This window comes from Gouania willdenowi, unplaced genomic scaffold (assembly GCF_900634775.1).
Source record: "Gouania willdenowi unplaced genomic scaffold, fGouWil2.1 scaffold_3_arrow_ctg1, whole genome shotgun sequence".
Taxonomy (NCBI): Eukaryota; Metazoa; Chordata; class Actinopteri; order Blenniiformes; family Gobiesocidae; genus Gouania; species Gouania willdenowi.
Genome location: NW_021145162.1, coordinates 1,286,281 through 1,309,995, shown reverse-complemented (window position 1 = coordinate 1,309,995; position 23,715 = coordinate 1,286,281). Strand labels below are relative to the sequence as shown.

Sequence of the window (23,715 nt, the reverse complement as noted above, 5' to 3'; positions counted from 1 at the left end):
ACACCATGTATATTACACTATGTACACTACACCATGTACACTACACTATGTACACTACACCATGTATACTACACCATGTACACTACACCATGTACACTACACTATGTACACTACACCATGTATACTACACCATGTATACTACACCATCTACACTACACCATGTACACTACACCATGTATACTACACCATGTATACTACACCATCTACACTACACCATGCACACTACACCATGTATACTACACCATGTATACTACACCATCTACACTACACCATGTATACTACACCATGTATACTACACCATGTATACTACACCATGTATACTACACCATGTATACTACACCATGTACACTACACCATGTATACTACACTATGTACACTACACTATGTATACTACACCATGTACACTACACCATGTATACTACACTATGTACACTACACTATGTACACTACACCTTGTACACTACACCATGTACACTACACTATGTACACTACACTATGTATACTACACCTTGTACACTACACCATGTACACTACACTATGTACACTACACTATGTATACTACACCTTGTACACTACACCATGTACACTACACTATGTACACTACGCTATGTACACTACACTATGTACACTACACCTTGTACACTACACCATGTATACTACAGTATGTATTCTACACTATATGTACTACACCATGTACACTACACCATGTATACTACAGTATGTATACTACACCATGTACACTACACCATGTACACTACACCATGTACACTACACCATGTATACTACACCATGTACATTACACCATGTATACTACAGTATGTATTCTACACTATATGTACTACACCATGTGTATTACACTATGTATACTACAGTATGTATACTACACTATATGTACTACACCATGTGTATTACACTATGTATACTACAGTATGTATACTACACTATATGTACTACACCATGTGTATTACACTATGTATACTACAGTATGTATACTACACTATATGTACTACACCATGTGTATTACACTATGTATACTACAGTATGTATACTACACTATATGTACTACACCATGTGTATTACACTATGTATACTACAGTATGTATACTACACTATATGTACTACACCATGTGTATTACACTTTGTATACTACAGTATGTATACTACACTATATGTACTACACCATGTGTATTACACTATGTATACTACAGTATGTATACTACACTATATGTACTACACCATGTGTATTACACTATGTATATTACAGTATGTATACTACACTATTTGTACTACACCATGTGTATTACACTATGTATACTACAGTATGTATACTACACTATATGTACTACACCATGTGTATTACACTTTGTATACTACAGTATGTATACTACACAATACACGATCGAGCAGAAACTTACAAAATAGACGCACAAGTTGAAAATTGGCTCAAAATGGGCCAAAAATCACAATGAATGCCTGAATTTACATCCTCACAGTGAACTTTCAAACCCAGATTGCTGCAGTAATCATTCAGCTACTAACATAGTACTGATCTATTAGCATTTAAACATTTACAAAGCTTTCATTGCTTTTACATGCTTTAACACATCATAAGGTGCCCAGATTTATGAAATTAAATCAAGAGACATTTCCATTATGGAGATTAAAAATCAATAAATAACGTTGTCTCCCTCAGGAAATGTTGATGCTATAAAAGCTATTTGGTGCAATCTAGAACAGTGTTTCTCAACCAGGGGTATGTGTACCCCTAGAGGTACTTAAACACATTGCAAGAGGACCTTGGAAATATTTTTGAATCCCAGACAGTTCTCACCAAATATTTAAGCAAATATACATTATTAATGCACACTTGAAATTAGTTCTTTCCTTAGTTTTACTAGTACCAAAATATGACTCATTTTTAGCCGTAAAAAGTTAGAAAATGCTAGAAGGCAGCTGAACTATAGACAATAGGAAGTCTAAAAGAAAATGCATTATACTTTGTTATCACACAGCACACATTGAGACCACAGTTTTTCAAACTCCTGCAGGTTGTCACATGACTTAAAATAAAGAAAATCAGTCTTTACCTCATTCTGATCATTCTCTTAAAAATCATCATCATCTCCACATCCATTGACTTTATTCCTCCTACTGTGATACACGGCCATTTTGCCCTGAACCGGCACTCAACTTTTTACCTCACTGATCGCTAAAATAAACAAATGTGTGTTAAAAGTGAGGCCAAAACAATCTGGGACATCAAACAAAAAAGTAACAAGAATAAAACAATGAAAAACGGTTTCTCTGTGGGAGCAGAACGGGCACAGGTTAGACACCGTGGGTTAAGAACTGATACAAAAGAGTTGACGGCAACCGCACTATGCAGTATTCACCATTGCATGGCCCCTCCCCTTTTTGTCAGTGGAGGTTTGTACAGAGTTCTCCACTCAGGTTATTCAGTCACTCAGGGCTCAGTGTGATCGACTTTGTTTTATCCACAAAAACAAATTAAATAACATTAAATCATAACAACATGTTACATTTATTCTGTTTCTTTATTTTACAGAAATGCTGTACATGAATGAAGTTAACAGTAACATAACCAACTTATCATCTGCATTGTTTCACCATGAATTAAATTGAGAGGGTCCAGCTCTGATAGTGGGGTCTCCTAACCCTCTTCCCCTGGTCAGGGGTCTGTAACCTCACACCAGGGCCCAAAGGTATTTTAATAACGTGACTCGGGCTGTTATCACAGTTTTACAGGCTTTAATGGAGGTCGTAGTAATGTAATGCTCAAATGTATTTGCAGAAACACATGTGAATGTATAGCAGACAAACATGTGCCATTCAGGAGGTTTACAGTTAAAAATGTCAAAACACTGGAGTTAAATAAAAATATAAAGCAAAGAAACAGTCATTTTAACAGGGAATCAAAAAGACTGGAATGTGTATCGTAATGTACGCAATGTCACAAAACTCAATAGGACACAAAATAAATTGTTTTATGAGGAAGAAATTGAACATAGTAAGAAAGAAAAAAAGTGGAATATAATCAATGATTTAACTGGTAGAAATAGAAAACAATGCCAACTTTCATTGATGTTGATCAATTTTTAAATAATCCGGCAGATATAGCAAATAATTTTAATGATTACTTTTCACATAAAGTAAGGGAGAAAATGTCAACAACTTGTAAGACATCAAACTTATCCATAAAGAATGAAATGATGGAGAAAAAATATGTTTTCAAATTTCAGAACGTAAAACTGAGTGAAGTTGAAAAAATGATAAAGAATATTAAAAACAAACCACTGGGTTGTTGATGAAATGAATAAAAACCTTCTGAAGATGGCAGTAGATTTTGTGGAAGCAGCCATTTGTTACATAATAAATCTAAGCTTAACTACAGATGTTTGTCAACACGACTGGAAATTATTCCTCTATTAAAAAACAAGAAGAAACTATTTTCTGGTCAAAATATTCATTCAATAAGTTTATTCACAGCAATTGGTAAAGTCATGGAAAATATGGTGTAAATATGGTGTTTGCACAAGTGAACAGTTATTATAATAACAATGAACTGTTCATTAACAATCAGCACGTTTATAGAAAACAGCTCTGACCACAGTGACTGATGATTGGCTGACACTCTGAAGAAAAGCTGTTAATGGGCCTAACGCTAGATTTCTCTGCTACTTTTGATATAATTGATCATAAAATACTCATTAATAAATTGACTGCTTATGGATTTGATGATTCTGCTTTTACATGTTTAATAGTTACTTAACAAGGAGAACCCAATGTTGTTATTCCAACATCGGAAGTTTGGTATGCGGAGTACCACAGGGTAGTGTTCTTGGTCCTTTATTATATATTTACTAATAGGGATGTAACGATTAATCGTAAGGCAGTTAAAAATCGATTCATAGATACCACGGTTCACATCGATGCTCTGAAAATTGAATCGCAGTACTTTTTTTAAACAGCAGAGGGCGCTATATATTAATCCTTCCAGAAGCGGATGTGGCGGGCGGAATCTGCTACTATTTTTTTTCTGGCCACCATTTACTGTTAAACATGCTCATAAATGATTCTTTACTCCTTTAGCACCGAAAGAATATCTGTAATATTACATGAATATCTGTAAAAGTCACGTTTTTCTATTAACTCTGTCTGCTAGCATAGCTTCTCTTCTTCACTGGTGGAATATCTGCATGCCAACCAACTACTGGGTTACCAGCGCCCTCTGCTGGTCTAAACAAATATCTGACGTAAATACAGTAAAATGACTGTTTTTTTGTTTTTTTAAAGTCTAATTGTTAAGACACAAAAAACAGTTGCACTTTTAAAAAGAAAAATAACTATTATTTAGTTTTTAATTGTTTACTATAGAACCAGAATTTAAATTAATAGGCTTCTTCTTCATTTGTATTATTTATTTCATTCAAGATTTATTTTTAGTTAAATTGCATTGTTTTGAATAGTTTATCAAGGGATTCTTTTGACAATGAAAAATAAAAGGAAAATAGTACCGTATTTTCCCCAAAAAAATAAAGGAATATTTTTCAGTCATCATTTGTCTACAGTCCCATTTTGTAAAATAAATCGTGAGAAAATCGTATCGTGAACCCAGTATCGTGAATCGAATCGTATCGTGAGTTGAGTGAATCGTTACATCCCTACTTACTAATGATCTACCACCAGCTCTTACAAAAGCCACAATGGTTCTGTATGCAGACGACTCAACAATGTATACATCAGCTGCTACTACAGTAGAGCTGATTACTGTCCTACAGTCAGAGTTAAATGCTGCTGCTGAATGGATCAATAAAAACAAACTAGTTTTAAATATATCAAAGACACACTGTATGTTAATGGGTTTGAACCATTCTATCAATCTGAATCATTTATTACATCTTAAGTACAGGACAGTTACATAACTCCATGAAACAAAGCTTCTGGGAATAACAATAGTTAATAAATTACTGTGGTCAAAACATATACACGGTATGTTTACCAAAATGGGAAGAATGATCACTATGATTAAGAGATATGCGGATTTTTTGACAAGAAAAGTCATAAAAGTGATTATACAAGCTCTGATATTATCCAACCTTGACTATTGTCCTACTGTATGTTCTAATACCACCGCTGACATCATCAGAAAACTACAAATCATACATAATCGAGCAGCGTGATTAGTACTTCATTATGACTATTACACCAGCACTAACTGAATGCATCAGGAACTAAACTAGTTCTTGGTACAGGATAGACTTCTATCTTCATTATTATGTTTGTTCAGAAATGTTTTTGTCACTAAAACTCCTCAGACGCTCGACCAAAATACAATGTTCAGCTTTAACATATATAATTATGCAACCTGGGCTTCTGAAAATAAACGCATATTACCTAAAGTAGCGATAAATCACATAAAAAGAACATTTTCCTACAAGGGAAACAAATAGTTCTGATAGAAACTCATTTAAATTCAAAATGTTTGTTATTCTGTTGAATAAATCGCTCCATAAAAACTTAGTAGGTGAGGAGGTTGTGTCTCCAGCATCATTCCCTTTGTGTCCTTGAGGAAAGATTTTATCTTCTGAAAAGAGAATTCGCTTTGCTGGTCTCCCCCTATTCCAGCGTAAGGGAGGGGCCCCACATCTATGTCCTGTGAGTCAGTGTGTGTGCATTCTGTGAGTGTGTGTGTGTGTGTGTCCTGTGTTCTTCTGAATCTCTAAGTGTGTGCTGTGAATCTCTGTGTGTATCTTGTGTGTCTGTGTGTGTCCTGCATAAGTGTGTGTGCACCCTGTGAGTGTGTGTGTCTCCTGTGAGTGTGTGTCTCCTGTCAGTGTGTGTGTCTCCTGTCAGTGTGTGTGTCTCCTGTCAGTGTGTGTGTCTCCTGTGAGTGTGTGTCTCCTGTGAGTGTGTGTGTCTCCTGTCAGTGTGTGTGCACCCGGTCAGTGTGTGTGTCTCCTGTGAGTGTGTGTGTGTATCAGGTGAAGTGGCATCAGTGTGTGCCTGCCCTGTTTTTCCTTTTTCCTGTGAAGAGATGACGTGTGTGTCGACCTTTGAAACTTTCTTGCACTTCTAGCAGTTTTTCCTGTAATTTTAGGTTTTGTTGAAGATTTCAGGGAATCTCCATCCAGTGCTACATCTTCCTCCTCCAGTAAACCCTCATTCAGACCAGTGAGTGTGAATGTTAACTTCTGACTGCCATTAGCAGGAGACCCCTCCCCATGTGAGACAGCCCCCCCCCCCTGCTCTGTGAAACAGAATGAATCAGTGCTCCCTCCGTGACCTCCGATGTGTACGCTTCACCCTGTGTTTCTGAACCTCCAATTTGAGAGTCACATTGACGATCACGCAGGCCCCCCAGGCTGACAGGCCTTGGTGCCGCTGCGTCAGCAGATCGGCGCCCCGCAACGAAACATTTTAAACTGTCAGAAGTGACGTGAACAGTATAATCAAAGTCATCGATGCAGAATCTCATCATCACGTTTATTTCCTGCTTCCCGCTGAGGACCATAAAGACCTGCCTCCTAAAGGACACGACATGTCTCAGCTTAGAGACTTGCTGTCCAATGGGATCAGTTTGATCAGAGACACAAACTGACCGTGCTGGGACAGCTCCTTCTCAAGGAGACTGTTCTTTAGAAATGGAGGAACATTTGAGATCATTACTTTTTTTGGAGGGTTCCCCAATGGTAACACTGGAATCAGAGCACCATGGATCACCAGCTGATTGGCCTTCTCCCTGCTCTACACCGCGCTGTTCACACGAGAGGCTAACTTCACGCTCCCAAAACCCACCACTTCACCGATCGCCTTAATACATTCCTCCACAGAGACGCCTGACCCCGTACACAGCTTCTCCGCCTAGTGCTGGGCATTATGGAAAAAAAATGAACACGATGTTATTTTTTTTCATATCGTCCGATCTCGATTATTATCACGATTTTTTTAATTTGCTTTCAAACTGCCAGTTTTAAAGCATCTGTTCTGAAAACTAAAGACACTAGAGATTACTTCAACATTTTATTAACATACGAAGTAAATAAAGCAAATTTAATAAGATGAACATAGAAAAATATTTTAAAAACATTTTACTCAACAGTATAACAAAGGTAGAAAAATATAAAATAACAGGAACTAGTTTACAGTCCGGACTGTTTTTGCAGGTATGTAGGATCCATAATTAACAAATCGCCCCCTTGAGGATAATGAAAAAATGTAATTAACAGCATTGAATCCTCCAATCAAATGCCTTTAAAAAAACAATATTTCTCATGGTCAATATTTAAAACAATAAACCAAACATTATATTAACATACAAAGCAAATAAAATAAAATAAATATAGAGAAATATACACACATATATATATATATATATATATATATATATATATATATAAAGGCATCATGTCTTTTGCTAGACAAAAAGCAATCACGTGACTAATCGTTTTTCTCCTCTTGGAATGTTGATCATAAGAAACAATGGGCACAAAAGATGACACTATTGATTGCTGCTTTGGTTTGGTGGCTGCATCACCAGTAGTGGTTGAACTGCTAATGCTACGTGTGCTAGCAGCAGTGGCAGGCTGTGCAGACTCTACTTTGGTGACACTTCTTCAGATGATTAAACAAATTTGTTGTGTTGCCGGTTTTTGAGGACACTGACCGCCGACATACAGTACCTTACACATAGACTTAATTTGTTCCACGTCACTTCGGAGAAACCCAAACCACCGCCACACAACCGACGTTGAGTAACTTTTCTTCTCAATAATAGCCTCATCTTTGGAGGATAACTCCAAGTCATGGCTGACATCTGTTTTGCTGCTCTCAGCTCCACGTTGGCTCATTCTGTTCACATCTGCAGCAACTTACAAGCGGAAGTGGAGCAGGAAAAAGTGGACTCTGATTGGCTGTTGTCACGCACATGGCCGCCACCTTCTTCTTTATGGAGTATTTTGCGGTTTGCATCCAAAGCGCTGCATTACCGCCATCTACTGGATGTGTCTTGCAACCACACACATTTCCACCATGTGTGATTGAGTCAATATGCTCACAGCTGATCACCGTAATCGACCTGAAATTTCTCACAATCATTAATCGCGATCATATAATCACCCAGGCCTAGCTCCGCCCCACAGAGCTCTCCTGAGCTGTCATGCTCACCTGGGAAGGAAACAATTGACTAAACTATGTAATCTAACCAAAAAACGCTCAAAAGAAACCGAGACCATGTAAAACTATCACAAAGTGACGAAATAGGCCAGAAATTTTAAAAAGTGCAAACTCACTCACAAAACTCCAAACACCAGTTTTCCACGCTTCCACGTCCACACACACACACACACACACACACACACACACACACGCGCTGCCACTTACTCAGAGACTTTAGTTTGGACTGATTCTTTTTTAGAGTGAGAAATCAACCAATTGCTTGACTCTCACAGCAAATGCATGAGGGTTGGCAGCTATGCTAAAGATGTGGGACTGATGGCTACGTGCTAAGCTAACGTGTAGTGGTCTCTGCATGGAGGTCCTTCAGTCTCAGAGGAAGAACTTTTATTGTCTGCAACACATGGAACGCAAAGATTTATCTTCTAGTTTTCTTCTTCTTTACCTTAAAGACACACAACATGTTTGTTATATGAAAATATCAAACTGATGCTGCACAGACTGACATAAAAAGCTGATGTTTGAGAAACATTGTTGATGAAATATATTATTGATCTTCTAGGAAAAAAACGTAAATCAAGAATAAACAATGTTTGTGTGACAATGAAATACAGGAACAAGCAGTTCTGAAAATAGATGGAATGAATGGATAATGTGTGTATAGATTTTAATAAAACAACTTTCTTCCATAATGAATTAGTTTTAAAGTTTTAAAATGGTCATCATAATCCTTTGTGAGCGGCTGAGGAAGTTATTTGGATAAAACCCACATTGGTAGTTTAGAGCTTGCTCAGCTGCTCTTCATCACCTCAGACATGTTAGTAAACTCATCAACTGAGTCACACACAGCTGGAGAACATCTGCTGCACAGCTGCACCTCATCGCTCACCTCCACCTTCTGCTTGTCCTCAGGGAGAACCAGGAAGTGATAACAGCACGCCAGGAACCAAAGGAGAGCAGGGGAACCCAGGACTACCAGTAAGAGAGAGGGACCATGGTCCTCCTCTGGGTTCTAAGTTCTAACATTCTCCTCTTCTGTGTGAACCTGCAGGGACCTCCAGGACAGGATGGGAGGCCTGGGGAGAGCGGAGTGGAGGGGAACCCGGTGAGGTCACATCATTAGGAGAACCGTTTTACTGTTGGACTGACTCATACTGAAGTCTGTAACAAGAGGAAACATGACACACACACACACACACACACACACACACACACATCTGAAGTCCTGTCTGCTTTGTGTTCAGGGCCCTGATGGAAGACGAGGACAACTTGGAGAGAAGGTGTGTGTGTGTGTGTGTGTGTGTGTGTGTGTGTGTGTGTGTGTGTGTGTGTGTGTGTGTGTGTGTGTGTGTGTGTGTGTGTGTGTGACAGACAGTTGTGTGTGGGACGTGTCCTACATGTTGCTTAGCCATGCAGGACACACAGCTGAACAGCAAAGCTGATGAGATTCAAGGTTACGCTGACAGGAATGACTCTGGCCACGTTTACATGGGAGCTTTAATTCCTCTTTAATTCAGAATAAAAGTTAAATCCTCTTTAAACTCAACTCCACTTTATTTCTAAAGCGCAAATTACTACAAAGTCATCTCAGCGTGCTTAACAAAATATAAAAAGAAAGAATCCAACAAGATCCACATGAACAAGCATTTAGCGACAGTGGGAAGAAAAACCTCCCTCTTTTTTATAGGAAGGTTTCCAGTGAAACCAGGTTCAGAGCTGGAGAACATCTGGTTCCACTGGTTGGGGTTAGTGAACAGAAGGACAAACAGAATAGCAGGGGAGCATAGACCATCCAAATGTCCCAGACAAGCTGAGCTGTAAACCAATGATCAGTCTATCAGAGTGTCCCAGACCAACCTTGTAAACACTTCATTCTACAAATACACAGACTTATTACACACACACGGACATCGGCAAACGAAACAGGTTTCATTGGACAGGTGATATTATTTGGAGAAGGAGTAAATGCGTGCCTGTACTGCATTCACAGGCTGTAATATCACCAAATGTATCAGTACCAGTTGTTAGAGCTGCTATCGTTACTATATTTACCAGTTATTGTTTTACTGGGCTTTATTTACCAGTGATCAGTTCCTATCTAATCACCGGTAAATGGGCGACCGTGGCTCAGTGGTAGAGTGGGTCATCCAGTAACTGAAGAGTTGGGGGATACAATCCTGCTCTGTCCAAGTCATTGTTGGTGTGTCCTTGGGCAAGGCACTTTACCTACATTGTCTTGTATGAATTGTTCATGAATCTTGGTGGTGGTCAGAGGGGCTGTAGGCACAAAATGACAGCCACGCTTCTCTCAGTATACTCCCTGGTATGACTGATGTGACGGAAGGGAAACCGTTGAGCTATATTTTTCCTTTCCATGGCAGGCAAGATGCTTGCCAGGATCCTGATGAATCACCTCGCAACACACCTTGACCAGGGACTTCTGCCTGAGAGCCAGTGTTGCTTCTAGAAAGAGTGCGGGACAGTAGACATAGTGTTTGCTGCAAGAGAACTCTGACCTGTTCTCAACATATGTCGACCTGATTAAAGCCTTTGATACCGTGAGTTATGGCCAAATACGGATGTCCACATAGTTTCATAGCCATTGTGAAGCAGTTCCATGATGGCATACAGGCAAGAGTCCAGGACAATGGGGAGACATCCGAGCCATTCGCTGTGTCACATGGTGTAAAACAAGGCTGTCACTGTCTCTCTTCAGCCTCATGTGTTCTGCATTGCTGACGGATGCCTTCAGAGATCGTGACGTTGGAATCAGCTTCAAGTACCATACAGATGGCAAACTGTTCAACCTGCGTAGGCTTCAAGCAAAAACCAAGGTTATGACAGACATTATCAGAGACTTTCTGTTTGCTGTTGACTGTGCTCTCAATGCTGGTTTGAAACACAGTGGTGACAAGTTATCCGCTGCCTACACCAACTTTGGCCTGATCATCAGCACAAAGAAAACAGAAGTTCTGCCCCACCCAGGCCCAGGGAACCCTATGTTGAGCCCCAAATCACAGTCGATGGCCAGAAACTCAGTGCAGTGAACAGGTTCACCTGTCTTAGCAGCACACTTTCTCAGAATACCACTATAGACGTTGAGGTGGTTGCCAGAATCGCAAAAGCCAGTCGACCTTCGGCAGGCTACGAACCAATGTGTGGAACAGACTTGGTTTTAGCCTTGAACCGAAGCTGAAGGTACAGGTCAGTGGTGATTCCCACACTGCTTTATGCCTGTGAGACATAGACAGTGTAGCAACACTAGGTCAAGAAGCTGAACTACGTCCACTCTACGTGCCTCAGGAAACTCCTCAACGTCCAATGGCAAGAAATGATTCCAGACACTGAGGTGCTTACTCGTGCAGACATGTCCAGCATTTTCCCCATCCAGATGTACACACAGCTGCACTGGGCAGGGCATGTAGTTCACATGGCAGAAGACTGATTGTTCTTTGGTGAACTACAGCATGGCAAGAGCTCACAGGAAAGACATAAATAAAGAAATTAAAGACAGAAGAAACGCTTCAAAGACACCTTGAAGGCATCGCTGAAAGTGTTTTACATCAACCCTGACTCCTGGGAGCACGCTACCATGGACCAATCCACCTGGTGCTGCTGGTCACAGTGGTTGAGCTGTACGAGGAGAACCAGAGACAGGCAATGAAAGAGCAGCCATCAACCCACCCACTGACTCCCCCACTGTGTGTTCCTGGTGTCTGTCCCAGTGCTCCATTCCTTTCGAGCTCATATTGACCTCATTAATCACCTGCGTACCAACAGGTAGACGCCTCCCCTCTCTTTCTCATCCCTGGTCGCTTTAAGTAGTCCTCATCGACTTCAATGGACAAAAAAAACAACAGACGTGTGTGTGCGTGCGTGTGTGCGTGTGCGTGTGCGTGTGCGTGCGTGCGTGCGTGCGTGCGTGCGTGCGTGCGTGTGTGTGTGCGTGCGTGCGTGCGTGTGTGTGTGTGTGCGTGTGCGTGCGTGTGTGTGTGCGTGCGTGTGCGTGCGTGTGTGTGTGTGTGCGTGCGTGTGCGTGCGTGTGTGTGTGCGTGCGTGTGTGGCTACAGTTTCAGTTTGGACCACGGAGCTGAAGGAGATATGAACTAATCACCAGTAAATAAATCCCAGTGTGTGTGTGTGTGTGTAACAAACAGATGTGTGTGTGTGCAGGGAGCTCGTGGACAGCCTGGGGCAGCAGGAGTACAGGGCACTCCTGGAGCTTCAGGTCCTCAGGTGAGTCCCAGCTAACCCACAGAGAGAACATGTAAAATCCGCTCTGATGCCATCTGTCCGCCCCCAGGGTCCCAGAGGGGTCAGAGGTCAACCTGGTCCCAGAGGGATCCCCGGGCTACCTGGACCTCAAGTAAGCTTCAGCAGCTTTAGTTAGTGATGATGATGAATGTGTGTTGACAACGCATCTGTGGTTTTTATTACTGCAGGGCCGAGCTGGAACACCTGGAGAACCTGGAGCAGGAGGACGAAGAGGAGGCAATGGACAGAAGGTCGGTGATGTCATCATCATCGTCATCATAATCATTATCACCATCACCATCATCATCCTGACTTGATGGGAAACCTGAACTTTGTGTTTCAGGGACAACCTGGAGATCCTGGAGATAAAGGAGCCGCAGGACCTTTAGGACCCAGAGGAATGTCGGTGTGTGTGTGTGTGTGTGTGTGTGTGTGTGTGTGTGTGTGTGTGTGTGTGTGTGTGTGTGTGTGTGTGTGTACGTGTACATGTAACTGTGTTGGTTGTGTTTCAGGGTCAGGATGGCAGAGATGGATATGGAACACCAGGTCCAAGGGGTGCTAAGGTAGAGGAGGAATGTGTGTGTTTATATGTGAATGTATACACAGGAAGCGTGTGTATACACACACATACACACACACACTAACTCTGTTCTCTCACAGGGAGATCCTGGTTTTCCTGGTTATCCCGGCCTGTCGGTGAGTCAGCTCAAATGTGTGTGCGTGCGCATGTGCGTGTGTGCGATGACACCTGTTCTTCTGTTCTTCAGGGTGAGGACGGTCTTCAGGGTCCTAAAGGACTCCCAGGACGTAAAGGAAACAGAGGGCGAGGGGTGAGTGCAGGCTCCGCCCATAAGGTTTCTGTGTTTCCAGGCTCCGCCCACTCTGGAGTCTGTACTGGTTCTACTGGTTCCAGTTTGAGTAAAGCTATGTGTTCGTCTGCAGGGAAACTCGGGCCTGCCTGGAGAGTCTGGAGTGCAGGGAGAGTGGGGACATCCTGGACACAAGGTGAGAACCTTCACACTCTGGAGAGGTCCTTCATACCTCTGACTGTCCTCCTGTCTTCCTCAGGGTCCTAGAGGTCCTCCTGGAGGGCGGACCATGAAGGTAAGTCCTCGTCCCTCACTGAAGCTCATCTTGTTCACACTGACTTACTGAGCTGGTGTTCACAGGAGTGTCAGCTGGTCTCCTACATCAGAGACAACTGTGGTGAGTGTTCATCATCATCATCATCATCATCATCATCATCATGCTGACCTGCTCTCTAACCTCCATGTTCTTTCTCTCTTCTCAGCCTGTTCCATCGGTACGTTCTCCAAGGTTCTTGGACCTGGACCATCTAAAGGTTTCTGGTGTGAGGTTCTGGTGCTGTTTGCGGGTTCCTCTGGTTCCTCTAACTCTACAGATTCTGCTGGTTTCAGATCAGTCCCAGTGTCCGTCTTACCCCACTGAGCTGGTCTTTGGTCTGGACATGTCTGACGACGTGACGCCGGCGTCCTTTGAGCGTCAGCGTTCGGCGTTGCTAGCTCTTCTGGAGGGTGTGGCGGTGGCGGAGAGCAACTGTCCTCGTGGGGCCCGGGTGTCCGTGGTGGGCTTCAGCTCCTATGCCAAGTACCTGATCCGCTTTCAGGACCACCGGAGGAGGGGCCAGTTGCTGGATGCCGTGCAGAACCTGGCTCTGGAAAGGACCTCCAACAAACGCCACCTGGGCGCTGCCATGCGCTTTGTGGGGCGCCACGTCTTCAAACGCGTCCGCTCTGGGAAGATGACGAGGAAGGTGGCGGTGTTCTTCTCCAACGGGCCCACGCAGGACGCCGAGGACGTGATGACGGCGGTGATGGAATACAGAGGACTGAACGTGGATCCCGCTGTTGTTTCACTGAGGAACGCCCCCGCTGTGAGCCGTGCCATGGAGGTGAGAACCAATCACAGCCTGAGCTCTGATCACTGGTCACATGACTCTGAAACTGACATAGTGAATTGATTAACAGTAGAGTTACCCCCAATTTCCACTGGATGCGGCTCCGCTGCGTTACGTCACCACCACGTCACCAGAGCTGATAGGTTTCCACTTTATTCTATGTGTTAATTTCCACCAGGTCTGCTGCGCTGCGTGTCTGCTCCTTCACAGATGTGGTAGTCTGGTGTCCTCCACCAAATATACGCAGGGCTTCTATTTCTGACAGACACCGGAACACGACGCATCAATTAGCACAGAGCAAATGAAGCTAAACAGGAAATTAAGCACGTACTCCGCAATAAAATATCGGGTTACTTTTCAAAATAAAACGCTTCAGATTATATTTCAAATAAATACATCACCAAAACGTCATAATGTATAAAAAAGATTCACATCCACTATATTGTTTCCTCTCATACTGTAACTACACTGTAAACTGCAGCAACTTTGATTTAGTTCATATTTTACTTGGTGCATTTTTATCTCTTCTCTGTTGATAAAAAGTGTGTCTATGACAAATCCAGAGTCCAACCTTCTTGTTCTCCTTCGTTAGGAATACTGACCTGTTTATCTCTTTATTGTTGCGTTTATAAAACATACATTTAACTGCGTTCTCGTGCGATTATACAAATATCGTGAGAACTGCTCTGTCTCATGATGTCACAGTCGTTCAACCGGAGCGCACCACAGCGCACTCAAAACGCAACCGGTGGGAATTACCGGACGGCGGACAGCGGTGAAATACCAGATCGGTGCCGTGGCGCAGCGGAGACGTATGAAGTGGAAACCCCGGGTTAGTCAGCCCGTACTTTTCTCAGCATCTAAAACACACACACGCACGCACTATGGGGGGGTGGATCGCTTCTAAATTTATGCGATCTAACACACCCGTACTCTGCCTGGCTAACTTTCACTGAACTTACCTAATGTCAGTAGTTAGGTGTAGTGGCAGGTGTGACGTAAGTGAAACTATAGCGATCAGGTGACCTGCACTATGTAGCACCATCTGCGTGACATGTAAACACTTAGAAAAAATTGTTAGGCGTGCAGGCGTATACACGTGTGCAAGTCAGTGTGTTGAGTGTTGTATCCTGTCCAATCACAGCAATGATCTGACTCAGAGCGTAACACTACAGTCACTACCACTCTATGGACGGGTGTAGTGACACAGACTGTAACCGGACTAAATTGTGGTCTGTTATACACTCACACTTACTGACTTGCACGTCTGCACGCCTAACACTTTTTCAAGTAAACAAGTGTTTACATGACACGTAGACGATGCTACATAGTGAAGGTCACCTGATCACTATAGCTTCACTCACGCCACACCTGCGTCTACGTGTGACTGATATATTTATGTTTGTTGGGTGCGCATCCAGGTGTGATGTAGGTGCGCATACGCTTAATTGTGCGCACACAAACACACACGCAGGCACGCACACACGCACAATGTTGGAACAATGGCGACACATAGCTCCTCTCTTAGATAGTGTGTTTTATTGTTTTTCTGAGCATGTTTGTTTTTTCTCAGCTCGACCTGCTGTGCGCTTATCACTTACAGCCGACAGGATCTTTTCCGCATTGAATTACGGAGCGAACAAGGCGTAACCGAGGACTTTATTAACACGCATAACATACCGCTGGACATAGCCCAGACACTGGGCTCTCCGTGGATACTTCCCCACAAGCAGGAGGAGGCAGCGACGCAGGGAGAGGAAACAAAAGCAAGACTGCCGAACAGGCGTCCTAGCACAGCTGCGGAGAAGGCCACACAAACCACCGCTGCCCAGCATTTTCCTCTCTAACGTTAGATCCCTCGCAAACAAGATGGATGAGCTGAAGCTTCAGCTGGCAGCAAACACTCGTGCGGGACTGCTGCATTCTGCTGATCACAGAGAACTGGCTCCACTCATCCATTCCAGACACGGTTATCGAGCTAGCAGGCCACACAGCTCACAGACACGACAGGAACCAGTACTCCGGTAAAAGCAGAGGAGGGGGGCTCTGTATCTATGTGAACAACAGCTGGTGCACAATTGCCACCATTATCCAAAGGCACTGCTCTGCAGACCTGGAGTTCATTATGGTTAGTTGCAGACCCCTGTACATTCCACATGAGTTTGCCGTTGTCCTGGTGTACATTCCAACGGATGCTAGCGCTAGCATGGCTCTTAGCACTTAGCCAGCAACAGAAGAATCACCCCTGAGCAGTGCATGTGAACACGGGGGACTTTAACCATAATGATTTGAAAGTAGTGCTTCCTAAATTCTACTAGCACATTAAATGTGTCACCAGGGGAGCTAACACCTTGGATTAATCTTACTCCAACATTAAGCATGGCTACAGGACCACTCAGCTGCCCCACCTGGGCTCCTCTGATCATATGTCACTGGTCCTGATTCAGGCATACAAACCACTGAAAAGGCGTTCACCCCCCACAACTCGGACTGTGACATCTTGGCCCAACGGTGCTCCGCAGCAGCAGCAGAACTGCTTTGAAAGCACAGACTGGGACATTTTCCGCCATCAGGACTTGGAGGTATTCACATCAGCAGTACTTTGCTACGTCCAACACTGTGTTAACACCGTCACAGTGGATAAGCACATCCGGGTGTTTCCAAATCCGAAGCCCTGGATGAACAAGCAGGTCAACTGCTAAAGGAGAGGAGCAGCGCCTTTAGATCTGGAGACAAGGAGCTGTACAGCTGTGCTCGTGCTGCTCTGAAGAGAGGCATCAGAGAGGCCAAGGCAGTCTACAAGCAGAAGATTGAGGAGGACTTCAGCAGCAACAACAGCCGGCAGATGTGGCAAGGGATCCAGCACATCACCCACTTCCGATCCAGCAACACCACCACAATCTCTGGGGATGCCTCATTGGCGGAGGAGTTTAACCACTTCTTCACCCATTTTGAGGTTGAGCCACCGGCGGGACCCACACTGCAGCTGATATCCCTCCACAGCCAGACTTTCCCCTTAGAGGAACAGGAAGTGAGGAGGGACCTGAGGGCAGTGAACCCCCAAAAAGATGCTGGACCTGACGGTGTGACTGGTGCTGAGGGTATGCGCAGACCAAGGATTTTCACCAGCATATTTAACCAGTCCCTCTCCTAGTGCTCCATCCCATCCTGCTTAAAGTCCTCCACCATCACCAAAAAAGGACAATATCTGCAGCCTCAATGACTACCAACCAGTGGCACTCACCCCCATCATGAAGTGCTTTGAGAAACTAGTTCGGAGTCACATCATATCATGCCTGCCGCCCACACTCGACCCCGACCAGTTTGCCTACAGAGCCAACCGGTCTACAGAGGACGCCATCGCCACCGCTCTGCACACCACACTGACCCACCTGGAACAGCGAGGGAGCTATGCGAGGCTGCTCTTCCTGGACTTCAGCTCGGCCTTCAACACCATCATCCTGACCACAGGGGTAGGCAAGCTGGAGGATCACTACCTGTCCTCAGCACTGAGCACCAGCACCAGTTCTCCACAGGGTTGTGTACTAAGCCCCCTACTCTACACCCTCTACACCTACGACTGCACCCCCATCCACCCGAGCAACACCATCATTAAGTTTGTAGATGATACCACGATGGTGGGGCTCATCTCAGGAGGAGATGAGACAGCTTATAGGGTCCAGGTGGAGATTCTGTCAAAATACTGCACCACCAGCAACCTCACCCTGAACACCTCCAAGTTAAAGGAACTGATCGTCAACTTCAGGAGGTGTAGACCGGTCATTCAACCAATCACCATAAATTGGGATGGGGTGGAGACTTTAGGTTCCTGGGCATCCACATCAGTGGGGACTTGAGCTGGACCGTTAACGCCACAGCAATCCTGAAGAAGACACAACAGAGACTCTACTTTCTGAGGATCCTCAGGAAGAACAACTTAAAATTTGAGTTCTTGTTGTGCTTCTACCACTGCTCGGTGGAGTCGGTGCTGAGCTGCTGCATCTCGCTGTGGTTCACCAGCTGCACCACAGCAGACAGGAAGAAGCTCCAGAGGATCATAAACATCGCCCAGAGACTGATTGACTGCCCTCTGCCATCCCTGGAAGACATACTGTATACAACACCCACTGCCTCAGGATAGCCCACAACATCCTTAGGGACTCCTCACACCCTGGTCACCACCTTTTCCAAATTCTGCCCTCAGGGAGGCGTTTCAGGGCAATAAAGACAAAAACAAACAGAAAAACAGTTTCTACCCAAGAGCTGTTGTTGCCCTGAACGCCTCAAACACCAACCAACCCTGAATCTGCTGTTTTAATGACCCTCTTTTTTTGCAAATATCATCTGGGGACTGTACAGTTTTTAAAGATTATAATGTCCTGCACTATTCTATTCTGTTCTATTTTATTTTGCAGTTTTTTACAGACTTTGATTTGATGTTTTTTGCACTAATTATCTTCTACTACCTTCTGCTACACTTTTTTTGTAAGAGAGATGCTATTTTTTAATTTTGTTGTGCTTCTAAAGAATAACGATGACAATAAAAGGATTCTAATCAGATGTCCGTCCTCAGGTGGACGACTCAGGTCGCTCTGTCTTCACGGTGCTGAGGAAACCTGAGGACCTGATGGAGGACCTGAGGAGGGTGAAGACCTGCACCGTGTGCTACGGTTAGACACACACACACACACACACACACACACACACACACACACACACACACACAATGAACTGAGCTTCATTGGATACAACAAACCACATGTTTGTTCCTATGGGGATGGATTTCTCTCAAAATAATTCACAAATATATCCACAATTTTCACATGTTTTATCATTTGTGTATTTTTTTCATTCCCTTTTTATATAGAAAGGTAATTTTAAAATGTAAAGAGCAGGGGTGCCCAACCGAAGGAAAACTCTACTTTTTTGGGGGCTTGTAATTGTCAATAATCTCATTTTAATATTTCAACTATAACAATTACTAAATATTTATGAATTATGTGTATAATATTAAAATACAATAATAATATTGAAGCAGTAACACTTAGAAACGGAGTAGTTAGATTGAATTTATTTTTTAAATTCTTAAATACGAGCAATAGAAACATTTCAAAAATAAAATTTGTAAAATATATCTAAGTATAAATGTAGCTTTTCCATTTAATCGTAGCAGAACAAAAAGTGTGTGAAAGTGTGATGGTTTGCTTATCTCAGATCATCTCACAGTTGTGTTATAGCAGAAATATATTTAATTATTAAAAAAATTAAATCGGCCATGTAATGTTAGTCCATTAATGGATTTCGTCCTCTGCATTTAACCCATCCCTGAGGAGCAGTGGGCAGCCATTTTTGCGGCGCCTGGGTAGCAGTACGGGGTTGAGGGACTTGCTCAGCATCCCACAGTGATGGCCCAGGTGAGGCTTGAACCGGCAACCCTCCGATTACAAGCCCAGCGTCCTTAACCACTAGGCCACCACTCCCCCATATGCACATAATATCAATCTACAAAAGTTTCAAACATAGCTACTCATTTAATAAAGATCCAGGTTAAAGAATTAAATCTTTGCACTGAATCAGAACAAACTAATGACCCGTCTGCATTAACCCAAATATTGTGAAAACAAAGGAAAACACTGAAGAATCAAACGATCCAGGAGGAAATGGAGGAATTAAACCCATGATGGTGAGGGACTACATGAATTATTACAAAGTTATGGAGCTTCCCTAAATCCTGTAGTGACGCAGTTTCCTCACCTGCTGCGAGGAATTTACTAAGATTGCAGCAATAATTAGTGCACGTGCAGAACTGGTGCAGACCACCCCTATTTAAATGAGCGTTTTTCTTGTTTAATGTGGAGACGTCAGTGCTCACAAGCACACTGACGTTTGAGGTAGACGTGTGCTGCACAAACATTTAATAATGTAGAAAGCTAAATAAACAAATACAAAGGTGTTTTTTGTTTTGCTTTGTTTTTAACAACTTTAAACCTGATATTTTTCCCTCTCATTTAATGTGCGTGCTCTGTCCAGTCCTGTAACTTTGCTCTGAAAAATGAAAAATAGGCAGATTAGAAATCGTCCAATAGACCCTTTGATTGTTTGTAAACATTGTGACGTATTTTGTTGGGCGTTGCTTAGCCTGGAGGCAAACCACGATAGATAACTTACCCGTGCTGTTATGGGGAGCGACATAGCACCGTAGCGGCCGTCTTACCTCAAATAGCTGGCCCTGCTCATTACATCGATGTCAATAGTGCATGTACTATTTAAATAACCCTAACTTGCTCAATTTTCAACTAATTTTCTAACAGCAAGCGGCAATTTCAACATGTACAAGCATCCTATGTCATACCTACGCATAATAAAGCAAACTGTTTGTAAATCCATCAATATTTAATTGAGTTAAGGGTAATTTTGTTTAAGCTGATCACTCACCTTCCAACAGCTACCGTAGAGCACGTCAGTTGTCTATGGTAAGATGGCCGTCGTTGAGCTACGCTGGGGAATCCCGCTTGTAGTGGAGATGATGATGATAGCTCAGGCTAGGCACTGGTTCTATGTTATGCACTAGGTTCACACCAGGGTGTCGGCCAGAACACCACTTAAGGCCACCGTTCCGAAGTATAATGGAGAAAAGAGCAGAGAGAGGTTTCAGACTCAACTTCTTCTTTACGCGTGTGTGTGTGTGTGTGTGTGTGTGTGTGTGTGTGTGTGTGTGTGGTGTGTGTGTGGTTTCTATAAAGACAGAATAACAAAATACAATTTCAATAATAAAGAATAACAATGTGGTAGTTAAATGCGGTGAAAACATCTTCCGCACACAAAAATAGATAAAATAGACCTCCACAAACAACTGTAATTATTATTATTAACTTTGGAACCTTGTGTCATAGTGTTTATATATGTTATGCAGCGGGCAAACGCTCAGGTGAACATGACAAACACATGGAGGCAGAACTGAATTTAACTGTTTTAATAATTATTATTCATATAATTACTGAGGAAGTTGACAAGACCTGGTGGAAGAGAGGAGAGGGGGATTAGCTGAAAGGGTTTAGCAATAATGAGTCAGTAACGACAGACTAAGCGAAGGAGGGGGGGCTCCACAACCCAAGACAGACGGAGGCAGACGAGCAGGAACAGGCAGAGGAAGGTCCCAGAAACGGACACCACAGGAGGCTGAGCTGGAGCCGATCTGGTGAGAATTCTCTGAGTTGAGCTCTGAGTAAGCTACGGTCTGGCACTGACTGATGGTCAGGGTCCCGTTTATATGGACTTTTCATTGCCTCCTGCAGCTGGAACTCATCAGCAATCAGGCCACTCACAGCACCTACAGCACCACTGAAGGTTCAAAAAGAAAGGTAAACAGGGAAAACAGCGCCCCTAAGTGGCACTAGAGGTGGAGGGCGTGACATTATATCTATTATATATATTTATGCTTTAGCCAGCGGCATTTCCAGTTTTTGCCTCCAGTGACGTGGGCCATTAAAGGGTCTATTGATCTACCATTGATCAGGGTTGGAACAGGTTCTAAACAGGAACCGGTTCCTAACGTCTAGTTCCAGAACTGTTTCAAAGATGTTTGCATTTTTATTCTAACTACGCAAATCATCAGTGATTCCTAATTACAGAGCCACCACTTTACTGTGTCTGTGAAGCTCCGCCCATTTTTCATGCAGCGCTGCTCTATGAGAACATGAGCAGTTTATTTATGTGACATACTGCAAATAATTGACTTCCTTTTAATTGTATCTTACTTTATTTTTGACAAACATTTTTGTTTAATTATGAAAAAAATGATTATTTCTAAAAAATAAAAAAAATTAAAAAAAAATGGAATTTTAAAAAATTAATGTGGAAAACAGAATTTGGAAAAAATAAAACTGATTTTATAGGGCCCTAATTATTGCAATATACAACTACCATAAAAACATTATTTTTTAATGTACTACTTTGTATGCACTCATTTCATAATACATAGGCAAAAATATGCTTAATTTTTAAAATATATTTCGTAATATAGTTATCTTTGTTGCATTTTATTTGGCTTCATAAATAATTATGCACATTTACAGAAGAGATCGACTATCATATCAATGCCACCTTCAGTGACACTTCAAGAGATCAAGAACTTGGCCCTTCTGAGGCACTAGTGACACCTCCAGAACCAGCAATGAGTCCACCCTGGCAGAGTTAAGGGAGTTGTGAAAAACTGCAAGATCTAGTTCTGTTCCCGGCCCAAGTGGTGTACCCTAGAAGTTCTACAAGCAGTGTCCACGGCTCCTCAAGTGTCTGTGGAAGATCTTGAAGGTGATTTGACGGAGAGGGAAAGTCGCCACACAGTGGAGACATGCCAAAGGCGTCTGGATCACGAAGGAAGAAAAACTCCAGCTACATCGAGCAGTTTCGTATAATCTCGCTGCTCAGAGTTGAAAGCAAAATTTTCTTTAAGATAGTGTCCCAACGACTAACCGAGTTCCTCTTGAAGAATGCCTACATAAACACCTCTGTCCAGAAGGGGGGGGGGGGGGTTCCTGGAGTGCCTGGGGGCCTGGAGCATACAGGAGTGGTGACGCAGTTGATCCGGGAGGCAAGGGAAAACAAAGGAGATTTGGAAACTCTGGCTTGACTTAACCAACGCCTACGGATCTATCCCTTATAGACTTGTTGAAACAACACTGACAAGACACCACGTTCCTGGGAAGATCTGCAACTTCATTATGGACTATTGCCACGATTTCAGCGCAAGAGTCTCCTCAAGCCAAGTAACATCTGCCTGGCACCGCTTGGAGAAGGGCATAATCACCGGCTGTATAATCTTGGTGTCACACTTCTGCTTGGCCATGAACATGATTGTCAAGTCTGCAGAGGTTGAATGCAGAGGGCCAAAATCAAGATCTGGGACCCGGCAGCCCCCCATAAGAGCCTTTATGGGTGACTTGACAGTGATGACCACATCTGTGCCTGGGTGCAGGTGGCTCCTTCAGGGGCTTGAACGGCTCATCACAATGGGCAAAAATTAGCTTCAATCCAGCTAAGTCCATGTCTCTAGTCTTGAAAAAAGGTAATGTGGCCGACCATTTCGGCTTTTCAGTTGGAGGGACAAAGATTCCAATGGTGACCGAAAGGCCTGGATGTACCAGCACGGTGTCCTACCTAGAATACTCTGGCCTCTGTTAATCTACGAGGTACCAATGACAAAGGTAGAGGTACTAGAGAAAACCATCAGCAAGTTTTTAAGGAAATGGCTGGGGCTCCCTCGGTCCTTGAGCAGCATTGCCTTTTATGGCCAATCCACCAAGCTGCAGCTCCCTCTCAGTGGACTCTCAGAAGAATTCAAAGTTGCCCGC

General features: G+C 43.2%; 1 protein-coding gene across 2 annotated transcripts in view; it reads left to right on the top strand.

Moving 5' to 3' along the window:
- Positions 1-23,715, top strand: part of col6a4a (collagen, type VI, alpha 4a) — a 75,968-nt gene that overhangs the window by 42,301 nt on the left and 9,952 nt on the right. For both annotated transcript variants that reach the window (XM_028442153.1, XM_028442152.1), the window contains 16 exons: positions 9,106-9,171; positions 9,245-9,298; positions 9,438-9,473; positions 12,367-12,429; positions 12,497-12,559; positions 12,636-12,698; positions 12,791-12,853; positions 12,960-13,010; positions 13,108-13,143; positions 13,215-13,277; positions 13,390-13,452; positions 13,516-13,551; positions 13,617-13,653; positions 13,739-13,750; positions 13,866-14,359; positions 18,939-19,035. In XM_028442153.1, coding sequence (XP_028297954.1) covers positions 9,106-9,171; positions 9,245-9,298; positions 9,438-9,473; positions 12,367-12,429; positions 12,497-12,559; positions 12,636-12,698; positions 12,791-12,853; positions 12,960-13,010; positions 13,108-13,143; positions 13,215-13,277; positions 13,390-13,452; positions 13,516-13,551; positions 13,617-13,653; positions 13,739-13,750; positions 13,866-14,359; positions 18,939-19,035 — 1,297 coding nt within the window. The remainder of the gene's footprint in view (positions 1-9,105; positions 9,172-9,244; positions 9,299-9,437; positions 9,474-12,366; positions 12,430-12,496; positions 12,560-12,635; positions 12,699-12,790; positions 12,854-12,959; positions 13,011-13,107; positions 13,144-13,214; positions 13,278-13,389; positions 13,453-13,515; positions 13,552-13,616; positions 13,654-13,738; positions 13,751-13,865; positions 14,360-18,938; positions 19,036-23,715) is intronic.